The sequence below is a fragment of the Malaclemys terrapin genome, chromosome 1, assembly GCF_027887155.1.
Source record: "Malaclemys terrapin pileata isolate rMalTer1 chromosome 1, rMalTer1.hap1, whole genome shotgun sequence".
Lineage (NCBI taxonomy): Eukaryota > Metazoa > Chordata > Testudines > Emydidae > Malaclemys > Malaclemys terrapin.
Window position 1 is genome coordinate 343,750,427 of NC_071505.1, and position 16,236 is coordinate 343,766,662.

General features: G+C 44.6%; 1 protein-coding gene across 1 annotated transcript in view; it reads left to right on the forward strand.

The window, feature by feature from the left end:
- The window catches only part of LOC128830151 (disintegrin and metalloproteinase domain-containing protein 20-like), a 191,173-nt gene that overhangs the window by 44,151 nt on the left and 130,786 nt on the right, over positions 1–16,236 (forward strand). The window contains exon 9 of the mRNA XM_054015910.1: positions 7,729–7,898. Coding sequence (XP_053871885.1) covers positions 7,729–7,898 — 170 coding nt within the window. The remainder of the gene's footprint in view (positions 1–7,728; positions 7,899–16,236) is intronic.

Sequence of the window (16,236 nt, forward strand, 5' to 3'; positions counted from 1 at the left end):
TCCACACTCTAGATGTCAGATGGGCATTAGCATTCTATATTGAAAGGACAACTGAAAAAGGCTAATATAGTGCCCATCTTTAAAAAAGGGAAGAAGGAGAACCCAGGGAACTACAGACCACTCAGCCTCAACTCAGTCCCTGGAAAAATCATGGAGGAGGTCCCCTAGGAATATATTTTGAAGCACTTGGAGGAGAGGAAGGTGATCAGGAACAGTCAACATGGATTCACCAAGGGCAAGTCATGCCTGACCAACTGATTGCCTTCTATGATGAAATAACTGGCTCTATGGATATTTTGATAGGGATGGACATGATATATCTTGACTTTAGCAAAGCTTTTGATATGGTCTCTCACAGTATTCTTGCCATCAAGTTAAAAAAGTATGGATTGGATTATTGGACTATAAGGTGGATAGAATGCTAGCTAGATCGTCAGGTTCAGTGGGTAGTGATCAACAGCTCGATGTTTAGTTGGCAGCCAGTATCAAGCAGAGTGTCCCAGAGGTCAGTCCTGGAGCCGGTTTTGTTCAGATTTTTCATTAATGATCTGGATGATGGAATGGATTGCACCCTCAGAAAATTTGTGGATGACACTAAGATGGAGACAGAGGTACATACACTAGAGGGTAGGGATGGGCTCCAGAGTGACCTAGAAAAATTGGAGGATTGGGTCATAAGAAATCCGATGAGATTCAACAAGGACTAGTGCAGAGTCCTGCACTTAGGATGGAAGAATCCCATGCACTGCTACAGAATAGAGACCGGCTGGCTAAGTGCCAATTCTGCAGAAAAGGACTTAGGGATTACAGTGGTTGAGAAGCCGGATATGAGTCAACAGTGTGCCCTTGTTGCCAAGAAGACAACCGGCATATTGGGCTGCATTAGTAGGAGCATTGCCAGCAGATCGAGGGAAGTGATTATTCCCTTCTATTCGGCACTAGTGAGGCCACATCTGGAGTATTGCATCCAATTTTGGGGCCCCCACTATAGAAAGGATGTGGACAAATTGGAGAGAATCCAGTGGAGGGCAACGAAAATGATTAGGGGGCTGGGGCACATGACTTACGAAGAGAGGCTGAGGGAACTGGGCTTATTTAGTATGCAGAAGAGAAGAGAGGGGGGATTTGATAGCAGCCTTCAACTACCTGAAGGGGGGTTCCAAGGGGTTGGTGATAGACTGTTCTCAGTGGTGGCAGATGACAGAAGAAGAAGCAATGGTCTCAAGCTGAAGTGGAGGAGGTCTAGTTTTTATATTAGGAAAAACTATTTCACTAGGAAGGTAGTGAAGCACTGGAATGGGTTCCCTAGGGAGGTGGTGGAATCTCCATCCTTGGAGGTTTTTAAGGTCAGGCTTGACAAAGCCCTGGCTGGGATGATTTAGTTGGGGTTTGTCCTGCTTTGAGCAGGGGGTTGAACTAGATGATCTTATGAGGTGTCTTCCAACCCTAATCTTTTATCATTCTATGATTCTATGCCGAAACCCTTCATGAAGTCACCCAAGCTATTCCTTTCTGTTATGGAAAGATCTAAAGGATCAGCCATATCCAAGCAAAGGCTCTCAAAATGGATTTCCTGGTGCGTTCTCCTTTGCTACCACCAACATGATCTGCAACGCCCACTGGGAACTTGAACACACTCCACCATATCACTACCTCAGTAGCCTTCCTGAACAATGTACCCATCACAGACATCTGTGAATCAGCCACCTGGGCGTAAGCCCACACCTTCAGGGAGCATTATGCAATAGAGCAAGATTCAACCTCAGATGCTCTGTTAGGACTAACTGTCTTATCATTGTTTGCAGGTCCAAGTCTGAAACACCAGCCTTCCAACAAGGGGCACTGCTCTACGGTCACCTAAAGCGGAGCACCCACAGGGACACAGCTTGAAGAAGAAGAGAGGGTTATTTACCTTGTGCAGTAATTGAGGTTCTTCAAGATATGTATCCCTGTGGGTGCTCCACTATCTGCCTTTTTCCCCTCTACTTCAGAGTTCAGACATGCAGAAGGAATTGAGGGTGATTTGGCTGCACAGCACTATATATATAGCCTCCAGTGCGAGACAGGGAGCGCGTGTGCGGCCCAAATGGGCACTGCTACTATGAATCTCCAGGCGGGGGGACACAGACTCACCTAAAGTGGAGCACCCACAGGAACACACATCTCGAAGAACTTCAATTACTGCACAAAGTGAATAACCCTCTTGTATTGTAAGAACCTATGGGACTAGAACCTGGGACCGAGCGGTGGAGGGGTAGGGTCTGTGCTGCTGGCACTTCTGCATCACCAGTGGAAGCTTAGGCTGTGTTGCTGCTGAAAGACTCTGCAGGAAGTACTTCCCAGCAGGGCCTGAGTGGCAGCCCCTTACAGCCCATTGATTGGCTGATGCTCGTATTTAAACCAGGAAGTCATTATGGGAAGCTATCTGAGCAACAATGCAGACTGCCTGCCTGCTTCTTTCTGCTTCAGACCTTGGTTGCTGTAGACCCTGGACTCCAGCTTCTGACCATGGTTTCTCCTCGATCTTGTTATTTGCTACCTGACCCCAACTTCCTGATATCCTGACCTGTTTGGATGCTAACTGGTATCTGCTTCCCCCGTGCAACTTGTTGCTTGACTCTGACTTACTGGCATTCTGACCTGGGTCGCTCCTGACCCCATTACTCATCTCCGGACTACAACTTAGCAGCTGACTGGTGTACACAGGCTACCCATTGCTCAGCCCTGATAGGTGTGAAGCATGGCTCCATTTCTTAATACTCTGGGTAATATAATTAATATCTTGATGATCACTTTACTCCAACTTAAAAGTACTTAAAATGAAATACTTACAGGTCCATCAATGTTGCTGTTGAGGCAAGCAATTTTTCTGGCTTCCATCAACCTGCAGGATACAGACCTCCCTACATCTATCATCCTACTTATTCAATATGAGTCACCATAGGACCTCAGCATTTTCAATATCAGGAGACCTTTCTCCTGTCTTTAGAAGATTTTCGTGATTAGTCGCTAACACTCCTTCACCAGAACTTTCCCATTTTAGCATAGCTGGGCAATTGGCTCATAAAAGCCTCGAAACACCAATTGGTCTTGTGCACATCAAGCACTAATAATCTGTCTCGCCTGTGATTTATTAAGCACAGCAAGAACAAGCACATCCCAGGTCAATGAAAGGTTTGTTGGGGAGCTTTACTCAACCCCAAGAGAGGGGTAGACCCCCTAGGGCAAGACAGAGCCAAAAAGACCACCTGTCAAGTCATGATGCTCAGGGAAATGCAGACTGCATCAGCCAAACAATGCAACTCTTCTGGCTAAATTCCTCCACTCTTGGTGTGTTGGTTGAGTTGTTATGGCAAGAGGTCTTCCTTCTAATATGGGGAACACCCAAAGTGGAACTCTTGTCCTACACAAGCTGCCAAACTTGCACTGGTTCAGTTGAGTCCTGGCAAACTTCACTGGAGATTCAAGTAGTGAAAATCATTGTTTCCTTGTAAACATGTAAGCAAACACAACCCATGAGGCAGGGAGAGTGCTATGAACTATGAGGATCTCCTGGGCCCTAAACTAAATAACTCCTTTCACCATATGCTTTTCCTGAATAAAGGACTGATACCTTCTTGCAAATGGTTGGTCCTTGACTGTTTTAAAATATTTTTGAAAGTTCGCATCCTCCTAGCCTCTTGGAAGCCGTGGTGTTCAGTAGTCACTCTGGGCTCAAGTGCTTGAAGGAAATCCTCTTTATTCATTGACACAGTTCCAGCTGCTTTTGCATAGCAGAACACAGGCTTTTGCAGAACTCCTTTGCCAAACTTCCTGTCTAGGAGGTTAAACCACTTCAAGGTACAGTTCCCACTACCACATCTTTCTTTCCCAGCCAAAACTTAATAATGAGAGCACTTAACAAACAACAATGATATAACACATAATTCCAAATACTTGTAACCAAGCTGCTATCAAAACTTACTAACAATGTTAAATTAATATCTGTGGTTTTTGCACTGTTGCTTGGTCTTGCGAGTTTCCTATGCAATATCAGTACCACTGTTGTCAGAATGTAGTATATTCATTTGTTCTGGCAGGGTCCATGTCCCAGGGCTTGTTTGTGTTTAACCTGTTATGGTTGTGGCCTAGCTGAGACCTTCTAAGGCCAAATGGCAAACTAAGTTCCACTTATCTCCCTACCTTCTTCAAGTAGGAGAAGGTGTTGCCCATTGCTTGGTATATGTCTTTCTGAGATTACCACCCCCTAAAGCTTCAGGGCAATCTCATATGATACCACTGCTGTTTACAACTACTAATTTCCATCATAGATGTGCACTGCATAATTTTCATGAAGTGGTGGCAGCTTGCAGGACACCTAGTCATGTGACTTTTTTGTTGTTTGGTTGTTCAATTAGTTGTTTAGATTAATCTGTCCCTTTGTATTTCTGCAAATCCCCAGTTCCTCTGACAACTTCTGGTATTGCAGACATTTTAGTTGTCAGCTTTCTCTTAAACATAGTATAGGTAGGTGACAATCCATGTTTCATCCTGTAACTTAACAATGCTAAGTATGGCTCAAAGGCCTAGTCTGTAGACTTTTTTCAGTAGCCACTTTATTATTTTTAACATCATTTTCCACCAACGCATAGGAGCTCATGCCCACTGAATTGCAGCCCACTATCAGACATTTAGTGTCGGGTATGTCATGTTTAGGAAGAATATAAGCACAATTGGTTGTTTAGCTGAAGTACCTTCTAGTAAAGCTATCTCAGGTAAGTGAGAATAATACTCTAGGATGAGTAGTACATAGTTCTTTCCAGTTAATGGAAACAAATATATGCCTAATTTTCTCCCAGAGGTTAGTTTTTCGTGGGCAAACAACACAGGCTCTTTTGCCTGACTTGGTCTGCATTTCTGGCATATGCATCAAACCATGACAATTTCCTCAATGTTGGTGTTTATTTGAGGCCAGTATAAAACATCTTTAGGCCTTCTCTTAGATTTTTCAGTCCCTAAATGACCTTCATGTATTCTTTTTAACATATTTTTCTGCAACATCTGAGGGATCGCCATGCTGTCTTTAAACAAAATCCTATCTAGGATGGAGCACTTCCCCCGGAATTGGTGATAGGGGCTGAGGACATGCTATCCTGGCCACCCTATGCTAATAACCTTAATCACTTTCTGCAGGTTCACATCCTGAGGTGTTGCTATGGCAATCACAATCCACATTTCTTTTGAGACAGAGTCGGTGTTTTTATTTATTTTGTTTTATCTAGCTAGCTAGCTATCCTAATTGACATGTACAATGTCTATCTCTGGATTTTTGTTCTAGGGAGTGTGTCTACAGCCACCAAATCTCTCTCGGGTTTGTATTTGTTTGGCAAATCATACATTTGTAATTGAAAAAATTATCTCTATATTCATGGGGGTGGGGGGAGAAAAGAGAGGTTGTCAGCCTCCTGTGGGTAATGGCAATAGTTGATTAATGGTCAGTTATGTGGATTCCCAGAAATAGACTTGAAACTTTATACACCCATGTACATCTTGCTGTGTTAACGTCTCTCCCAGGTATGTTATTTCCATGACATGGAATTTTCATTTTTGTTTGTTTAGCTTTAGCCCTGGAGCTTTTGCTCTTTCCAAAGCTGCCCAGAGCCTCTGGTCATGCACTTCTACTATTTTCCCCCAGATCAGATCATCTAGGAAAACTTTAATACCCTCTATAATAACATCAACAATTTCTTGTGTTTTCCATTGAAACATCTCAGTTGCCAACGCAACCTGAATGGCCGTCTGCAGAAACTGTCCACCCCAAACGGTGCATGGAATGTGCACAAACTGTTTTTGGAAGAGCACCTGCCAGAAATCTGCATCCACTGTAGAAAAATATTTGGCATCAGCCATGTTCCCCAACATATTTCCTCATATAGGTAGTGGAGAAATTTCTCCCTTTTTATATATTTAATTATTTTGTGTTTATACAGAAGTGAAGAGTTCTGTGTCTCTTTTTTTTCCCCCTACAAAGATCAATGAGTGTACATGCTCTGTTGGTTCTTCTGCTTGCTCTGTGATTCCCTGAGCAACGAGCCTGTCTAGATGCTATTTTAGCCTCCGCCTTAGGGTCAGGAGAACTTTCCTAGGGTCATGAATCGTGGGGTAGGTGCACTCTGTACTCTGTTGAGACCTTTGCTATGCCCTGCAAGATGTCCTCAAATTCTTTCTCGGTTGTTTTGGTCCCTGGTCCCCCCAATGAGTGCACTCTGTTGATGAGATCAAGGGCTTCAGTTAAGATACTTTTATCCCAATAATCGGCAGACCCTCCTTATATGGGTTTTCACAGGGAAAAGGTACCCTATTGCCCCTATTCTAAGTTCCTTCCTATGGTTATTTCTGAATTCCATGTCAACCAAAGCATCCTTTTTCTTCTAAAACCCCATGCTTCTGCCAAAGTGAAAAGACTTCTTTCCCTCAATGTCAGACATGCCCTTGTTAGTACAGAGGCAGGGCATGCTTCACAAGAGCACAAGCTGCCTCTACAGACAAAGGGGCTGCTATGCTATGCCTAGCCATAAGGGGACACAGCAACCTGTGCTTGGTCAGGAGCTCTCCAACTTCCAGTAGTCAGATACCTGAAAAGGCTTCTGAATTTCAAACCTCCATTTAAAAATAAAGGGAGTAAAGAAACAGCCCTCACTGCATGCCCATTCTCCCCTGGGCTCCCATTGCTATCCAGCACTGTGCTAAGTGTCTGGGAATATGGGAGTTCTCCTGCCGTATCCCTAAGTTTCCACTGATACCCTGCCATGTTAAGGGATATGGATGATGATAATGAACAGGCTTTGCTCATCTGCCCCCTCTGCTTCTTTCCCCTTTAGGAGTGGGAAGGGGGTGAGTGGGAGACAAAGGCCTTAGCTGGTTTATGGTGGTGTTTCCAGGTCTGTCCATTCTCCCTTGCCGAAAAGACCCTATAAATATCAATGGGGAGAAGAAGAACCATCATGAATAGCTTTTAAAATAATGTTTTTTCCCCCTAAATGTAAGGACATACTTATTTAAAAGTATGTAAGGACATACTTATTTAAAAGCATCTAAATGCTCTACCAGAAACTTAAATTTTGGAAATCTGTTGTTTTTTTTATCTCAATTTTGAATGTCCCTTTAAAAAGTTTGACTTCATATTAGTACAGTTAATACATAGGTCTTCTATCAAGCTTCATTCAGTTTAGCATTCTGCCAACATTTGGTGGATTGTTCTCTGTCGTATAATTTAAAGTCATTAATAGTAACCCCCCCTACTCATTTCCAGTATCAGCATACATGAGGGCCCCCCCAGAGCTGTGCATGAGAGTGGTTATTTCGTGTTAATTCATGAGACAGAACGTAGAAGTGACTTTCACCAGAACAGAGAAACTGCCTGTACACAAATTACAGCCAATTGCACACACACAAAAAACAAATAAAAAATATATTTTTTCTGATAAATTCTTTCCGCTTTAGTAGTCATGAGTTTTGTTTGTAACTATAATATGTAAACATTTTTCCAGCCAGAAATAAGATTATTCAGATCAGCAACAGGATCCCTTTAACGTTATGGTTTTATTCTGAGCTGCAGAGCAGCTTCTGTGGCTGAAGAGGTAAACAGGAACACTGACTGGGGAGTGACACCAGCAATGTGGATTATGTGAAGGATGATAGCTTCAAAGCATTACATGTAGATGCCTTTTTTAATATTTATGTTTTTAGATGTACCGTCCATTTGGTCTTCATGTTGTTCTTATTGGATTAGAGCTTTGGACAGAAAGGGATCTCATTACAATTACACACCGTTTGGGTGACAGTCTTGGATTTTATTCAGCTTATGCTGGAAAGTTCCTTATGGGCCGTGTACATTTCGACCACACAGAATTAATTTTGTAAGGTTCTTTTATTTTAATCTTTTAAATATATGGTAATACTGTTCTTTATATTTATTACTGTCAATATCAAATTCAGACCCTAAAGATATTTTGCATGATTTGGTTTGGAAACTACACAAAGTACCCCGCCCAAAATGCTTCCATTATTCTCCTGCATAGCCCAACTGGCCATTGCAGCATTAGCTTTTCCTTTGGGTTCTGTAGCCTAAGGGGCTTAAGCAGCTTGATAGTCTCCATCTACCTGGGAAAATCCTCAGTTCATTCTTAAAGACTAACAGATTTATTTGGCCATAAGCTTTTGTGGGTAAAAAACCCCACTTCTTCAGATGCATGGATTTTCACTCCATGCATCTGAAGAAGTGGGGGATTTTTTTACCCATGAAAGCTTATGCCCAAATAAATCCATTAGTCTACGGACTCCTCATAGTCTGTAGCCACAAAAACAAACACGGCTACCCCTCTGGTACTCAGTTCATTCTATTTCCTATGCAACAGCACACATGGCTTCCAGACCTCCTGACCCCCACTGGACAAAGCAAATGAGAAACCCAGTTCAAATTCTAAATGTTTGGCAAATTGTACAGTTTTTTATTCAGTTTGTTTCTTGTAATTGATTTTTGGGGCAGATTTGCTGAGGCTTCAGCTCTACGGCACTCTGCTTTATTCACTATTCAGGAACCAGGGCCCCAGTGTGCTAGGAACTGTTCAAACATTCATAGATTATAAATCCAGAAGTGATCATTGATCGTCTTGTCTAGCCTGCACAACACAGCTCAAACGACGTGCCTGAATTAATTCCTGTTTGAACAAGAGCATATCTTTTAGAAAAACACCCAATCTTTGGTAAAGTGTTCCAATGGGTTAACTACCCTCACTGTAAAAATATGTTCCTTATTTCTAGTCTGTTTCGCTAGCCTCAACTTCCAACCATTGGATCTTGTTACAGCTTTGTCTGCTAGACTGAAGAGCCCTCTATTATCAGATTCCAGTTCCTCATGTAGTGTGACAAAGTTCCTCCTCTATCTTGGTGGGTCCTGTGCTTATTGGCGGATTTTCTTGCCTCAGAGATTCACCATGTGGGTTGGGGAACAGCCCAGAGACCTTCCTCTCTGGAAGAACCCACAGTCCAGGTCAATTGGGAGGTTTGGGGGGAACCCGGGCCCGCCCTCTACTCCGGGTTCCAGCCCAGGGCCCTGTGGACTGCAGCTGTCTATAGTGCGTCCTGTAACAGCTGCATGACAGCTACAACTCCCTGGGCTACTTCCCCATGGCCTCCTCCAAACACCTTCCTTATTTTTACTACAGGACCTTCCTCCTGGTGTCTGAGAACACTTGTGCTCCTCAGTCCTCCAGCAGCACTCGCTCTCAGTTCCTTGTGCCTCTTGCTCCCAGCTTCTCACACTCGCACCACAAACTGAAGTGAGCTCCTTTTTAAAACCCAGCTGCCCTGATTAGCCTGCCTTAATTGATTCTAGAAGCTTCTTCTTAATTGGCTCCAGGTGTCCTAATTAGCCTGCCTGCCTGCCTTAACTGGTTCTAGCAGGTTCCTCATTACTCTAGTACAGCCCCTGCTTTGGTCTCTCAGGGAAAAGAAAACTACTCATCCAGTGACCAGTATATTTGCCCTCTACCAGACTCCTGTACCCCACTGGTCTGGGTCTGTCACAGTAGGTATGGACAGGCCTTGATCAAGTCACCCTTTAACCTTCTCTTTGATAACCTAGACAGATTAAGCTCCTTGAGTATTTCACTATAAGGCATGTTTCCATTCCTTTAATTATTCTCAAGGTCCTTGTCTTAATCCTCTCCGGTTTTCAACAACCTTCTTGAATTGTGGACACCAGACCTGGACAAAATATTCCAGTAGCTGTTGGCCCAGTACAAAATACAGGGCTGATATAATCTCTCTCTTCTACTCAATATCCCCCTGTTTATACAGACCCTGCCTCAGCTACTATAGCTAACTGCCCCCAAGAAGCTCGTATGGGTGCTAGGGCTTTGCCCCAGATGACGGTAAATCAGCCTTTTTCTCTTTCCCTTATGTTTCTGTCTAGTACAGGATATATATGAACTCTGATCTGGAGGAATATGAAGAAAAACTCGGGAAAGATTCCTTGATCATAAGGAAAGAATTTAATATCATTCATATACATCTGGGGCCCTCTGCAGAGTCAAAGACAAAACAAGAAAACAAAGAGGGAGAGATGACTAGGTATATTTCCTTTGAACTTCAAGGAAGGGAGATGTGTGTCCCACTGTACTCCTTCCTGGAAGAAGTGAATGTGAAAACAGAAGCGCCGTAATAAATATAAATGGTTCAATGAGAAGGCTCAGGATTTGTATGTTGTGTTCAAAACTGACACTTCCCAAGGTGAATGTAGCCATTTGCTTTTCCGGTAAAGGATTCATTAATTTCACCTGAAGTGTACTTCCTCTTTCTTATATATATGACATCCATGCTCCATAAGTTTTCAGACAGCAGTTGACATGTCAGATCAGGGTCGGCGCACAACATTTTGGCACCTAAGGCGGGGAGCTCAAATGATGCCCCCATGCCCCCTCGCTTGGGCCAAACTCAGCCATCAGATCCACAAATTTAACATTGTTTGGCACATACAGCTGATCTGAAGTACCACACAGTGCTAGGTTTTGAGTAGCAAGCATTCTCACAATGACAATGAGCCTTTTCAAAACATTTTGCCAGTAAAGAGATTCTGATGCAATCTTCTCTTGATGCTGATCATCTATGGTGGCCTTTAACCTTAGTTTCATCTCAAGCTCTTTCTACCTATGGAATGCTTTCTGGTGATTTGCTACCTTCTCATGACATGCCAGATTTCTAGCCAGATTTTTCCAGTCCTTTGTTCCTGTTGAACCCAATGTGGCTGGAACATTAGACTGGAAGAGTTTGCAACAAAAACAGTATGCAGCATTCTGGGTTTTTGAGTACATAAGCCATGGCCTCTCTATTTTGTCACCATTGGGGATTTCACGCCAGTAATGTGTTGGATGGAAACGTCTATTTTCATTGTCTTTGTGGAACATGAAGTTTTTCACTTGCTGTGGCCCATGCAGTACAAGGAAATCCCTCAGGCTATTGCTCAAGTGGGTTCACAGTCCTGGATCATCTAAACTTGAACTAAGCTCAGCAGCAGCTGTTTCTTGAACCTCATCCACACTCTTCTCTGATCTACACTTTTCTTCAGCAATGTACATGGTTACGTCCATTTGAGATGGAGATATGGATGCTGCAGTAGCTGCCAGGTCACCTGCACTCTGACTAACTGGAAGATCAGGCATCTCCTCACCACTCACATTCTCACTGGGGGCAGAAGGCTCACCGTGAACATGTTTTTTAAATATATGGAGCTATACCTATCTCATAGTGCTGGAAGGGACCTCAAACAGTCATGGAGTCCAGCCCCCTGCCTTCACTAGCAGGACCAATTACTGATTTTTGTCCCAGATCCCTAAGTGGCCCCCTCAAGGATTGAACTCACAACTCTGGGTTGAGTAGGTCAATGCTCAAACCACTGAGCTATCCCTCCCCCTCTTCTCAACCTGCTGAGCTATCCCTCCCCTCTTCTGTGTCTATGTATCTCAGAAGAGCTCCTTCCTGATTAGATAGAAAAGCTTCCTTTGCTTCCTTTCTTTTTCTGAATGCTGCCCCAGAGGGGTGTTTTCTTCTTTCACTCATGACTGCTGTTCTGTGCCAGCTATAGTGGCTCTCAACACTCAGTTGAAGGGGACAAATAAGCAGGCTGGTAGCAGGGCCTGAGTGAGGGAAGATATCAGCATCTTAAGGGCTTAACTGGCTCCTACTACTTCAGTTGACTGCCTGTTCTCCTCAAGTGGGTTCAGGGAAGCAGTAGGAATCAGGAAGCTCCCTGAGAAGCTAGTGTTAATCAGTCCAGGCTCCTGAGGGTGCTAGAGAGGTACATAAGAGGCTCCTCCTCCTCTCTCTCCCTGCAGCTCTTGCTGCTTTCTGTTATTCCCTCTCACCTTTTCTCCTGCCTACCTGTTATGTCTCTTGTGCCCTCCTTCCTCCAGCACAGCACTCCACCATCTCTGTGCATCTAGAGCAGAGAGAGTACATATGCACCAGCAGAAGACACGATTTTCTACACTCTGGGTCCTAGTGGCGCCCCAACAGTCTGGCACCTGAGGCGGCCGCCTCAGTTCGCCTCATGGTAAGACCGGCCCTGTGTCAGATGTATTGTTGGACCCCTGTGTTTTTCTCCAAAGCACTGGCAACCAGTACAGTAGCCACAAGACACCTTTTAGTTTGGGTCCCGGAAGGCTGATGTTCAAGCTGATGTTCAGCCTTTATGGTTTCCACCAGCTAGTGGTTCTCAACCAGTCTGGCAGTGTTGACCAGACACCTAGCAATGTGTTCCTGCAGGGTGGGGAGAAGAGAGGCAGGAAGCAGCAGGCTGCCAGCTGACTGCTGGATGAGCTCCTCCCCAACCACAGTGGGCTGCTTCGCCCTCCTTGCTGATAGGAGTGCTTCAGCAGGGCTGCGTGGCGTCATCTCCACCTCAGCCGGCCCCAGCCCCGCCTCCTGCCAGGACCGGAGTTGCAAACTTTGAATGTTTTTACCCCACAGCTGGGCCATAGCTGTGTGCTAATTAGGCCACATGTGGCCCATGGGCCACAGGTTGAGAACCACTGATATATGGAGACATATATGACACTGGAGGATATCTTCCTCCTTTATCTATAGTCTCCCATCCTCTCGGGCCCAGGCCTCCTCCGGGACTTTACTACACCGGAGGATGATACTACTCAGTATCTCAGGAGCTGTCTCTTCTCCAACCATTGGGCAGGAGTACCCTGGTACCGATGGCTCCACCATTGGAAGGGGAGCAGTTTTCTGACTCAGACTCATCAGACCATCTGGCCACTTCTCCATCTTCTTGGACAGAGATGTGTCCTGACTAGCAGTTGAGCAGATCAGATTGCTACTCCCCCAAATATGACTTCCCCAGGCATGACATTGTACCCGATGACATTGGGTCCCTCACAATTAGTGGAATCCTCTTTCTGGCCTTTTTGGGGCCTGTGGGATTTCTATGACAGATGCCTGGGACCCGTGAAGGAATCTTACCACACTTCTCCTTCTCAGCTCCCATCGGATCTGTTGAAGTGTGAGGAGGAGGAGCATATTGTGAGGAGGAACATATTGACCCATATGCACAAGTACTGGGAGTACCAATATGAATCTCATCCTTGTCTCCAGATGAAGCAGTCACTCCTTCCTCTTCATGTCCGCTAGAGAATTGATAGGCAATACCAGGAGCTACTGCAGAGGATTGCCAATGACCTCCAGATACTGCTGGAGGAGGTCCAAGACATACAAAAACAATTCCTGGATATTTTGTAATCTGAGTCGAGAGGTGCTCTTTCATCCCCACCAAGGGAGCTGAATTTCTTTTCTCCCACCCAACACTCAAGTCTCTGGTGGTAGAGGCATGTATGGAGAGGGATAGGTCCCAATACCAAAGAACTACCACCAAGACTAACAAAGACTCAAAGAGGTTGGATTACATGGAGAAAAAGGTCTTTTCCTTTATGGGCCTGGAATTCCATATTACTAACAATCAAGCCTTGTTATCAAAATATTATTTTAACAGCTGTTCCAGGCTGGTGGACTTTAAGGACCACTCCGAGGACAGAGTCCAATTTTGGTCCTTCATATAGGACCAAAGGGCAAGGAGGGAAAGAAGATTCTCTCTTTCATGCTGCAGTGAATGCAGCAAATATGGCATCCAGAAACCTGGCCACTGGCACAGTCACAGGGAGGAATTCTTAACTACAGTCTTTGTGTTTTCTCAGGGATATCCAGAATACCATACAGAACCTGCCCTATGATGAGTTAAATCTCTTCATTGAGAAAATGGATGAGTTCCTATACTTGTTAAAGAATTCAAGATCGACTTTTCACTTCCTGGAGATTTACACTCTAGCTGCAAGGAAAAAACAGCAGAGACAAGCCTACAGGGCAAGGCCACCCCCTCCTCAAGCATTCTACCACCAGCATCCAGTTGAGCCTCTGAGAAAACATCAGAGTGCTCAGAGGCCTTGCTTCAAAGCCCCCTCTACCCCCATAACCTCTACCCAATCCCAACCACCTGCAAAGGGCTACTTTTGACATATTGATTGAGACCCACTCCCACCATCACTCACCTCTTCCCCTATTATTTTGGGGGGCCATATTGCACTCTTCACCCACAATTGGGAATTGATCACAACAGACAGTTGGCTTTTGAAAGGTTGCTATTGCCTACAGGTCAGTTCAGTGATGCAGTTTCTGCTCCATATTCTAGCAGCTTTTGGCATCTGCATAAACAGAGAAAAGTTGGTTTATCATCTATAGAGACAATAAATGTCATCAGACTCTGTTTCATTGAAAGTGTTCCTTCCCACAAAAAGATTTTAGTTAATGAGCAGCCTGATCGCTTGGATTACTTGCAGACCAAGAACTATGGGGAGAATGTGCCTCTCGGTATTAGACTATATGACCTTGTGCACTTATGTAATGCTGTGTGAACACCTTCATCCACAATGTCTGCAGGCCTGGCTCTGGTGAGAGTACTCACCAGATAGAGATTTCATCAACTCCAGAGTGAGTGTTCCCACCAAAGTCATCACCTCCCCCATCTGGTGGTCAGACCCAAAGAGAGTGAGAATGAGCATTCCCTTCAACACTTTCATCCCTACTGCCACCATTAGAACAGACATTTCTCTTCGGGGTCGGGATGCCCACCTGAAAGGCCACACTGCTCAAGGTACCTGAACTCCATGAGAGACCTGAGAGCAGTCTGCCTGGCTTGCACAGCCTTTCTCCCACTTATACATTCAATACATATCTAAGTGGTGTTGGGCAATATTTAGTTGGTGTTGGTCCTGCTTTGAGCAGGGGATTGGACTAAATGACGTCCTGTGGTCTCTTCCAACCCTAATATTCTATGATTCTGTGATTATCACCATGGCCTTTTACATAAACAAACAGCACAGAACAAAATCTCTTTCTGTTTACCTGGAAGCAGTCAGGGTTTGAAACTGGTGCTTCAGAATCTGCATCACCATACAAATTGCATACCTCCCAGCGGAAAACCTGAGCAGGCACTTCTCTGCAGACCATGAGTGAGAGATTCACAACTCTGCCCTGAGCAAACTAGAAGAACAGGAGTACTTGTGGCACCTTAGAGACTAACAAATTTATTAGAGCATAAGCTTTCGTGGACTACAGCCCACTTCTTCGGATGCACTGAGCAAACTATTCACTCTGTGAGGTGCACCTCAATTTGATATCTTTGTGTCCCAAACTAACAGAATACTTCCCTGTTTTTCTCCAGAGGAGCTATGGGCCACAGCTCCTAGGGCAGCACTCTGCTATTGTGATGGAGAAACAATCTCAGATATGCCTTTCTTTCCATTCCTCTGCTAAAACAGGTTCTGAGAAAGATCCATCATGACAGGGCTAGAGTCATTCTCCTAACACCCATTTGACCTAGACAGTTTTGATTCCTAGAGCTCCTAAAAATATCATTCTGTCCCTGAATCATGATCCACCCCTTTCCAGACCTCCTAACTCAGGAGGGGGATAGAATCAGACACCTTAATCGAGACTCACTCCGTCTCACGGCCTGGTGTTCGGACGGGCATTGGAAATAGAATGCTCCTCTTCTGCAGCTGTTCAGGCTGTCCATACCCAAAGTAGGGAAGATTCAACTAGGACCTGCTAACTAGCTAAATGGAGATGTTTCTCTGCCTGGGTGTAGCATAATCATCCATCTACAGGTACTGCAGGTATTCTGGTCATTTTGGATTGTATCTGGTCTCTAAAAAAAGTAGGCCTTTTCATTAGCTCACTGTATGTCCATCTCACAGCAATTAGTGCCTTCCTTCCTCCAGTAGACAGGCATTCTGTTTTCATTCACCCAAGTACCTTTTCTTTAGTGGTCAAATCTACACCTCAATGGGACCTCAATCTCGTCCTGTGAACCCTCACCAGATCTCCATTTCAACCCTTGGTGAAGCCTTTCATGTCCTACCTGTCCTGAAAAGCTGCATTTTCAGTTATCACTTCGGCCAGGAGAGTGAGTGAGTTGAGAGAACTCATGGCAGACCCCCCCTTATATGGGTTTTCACAGGGAAAAGGTACCCTATTGCCCCTATTCTAAGTTCCTTCCTATTATTATTTCTGAATTCCATGTCAACCAAAGCATCCTTGTACCTATCTTTTTTTTCTGAAACCCCATGCTTCTGCCAAAGTGAAAAGACTTCTTTCCCTCAATGTCAGACATGCCCTGGTTAGTACAGAGTCAGGGCA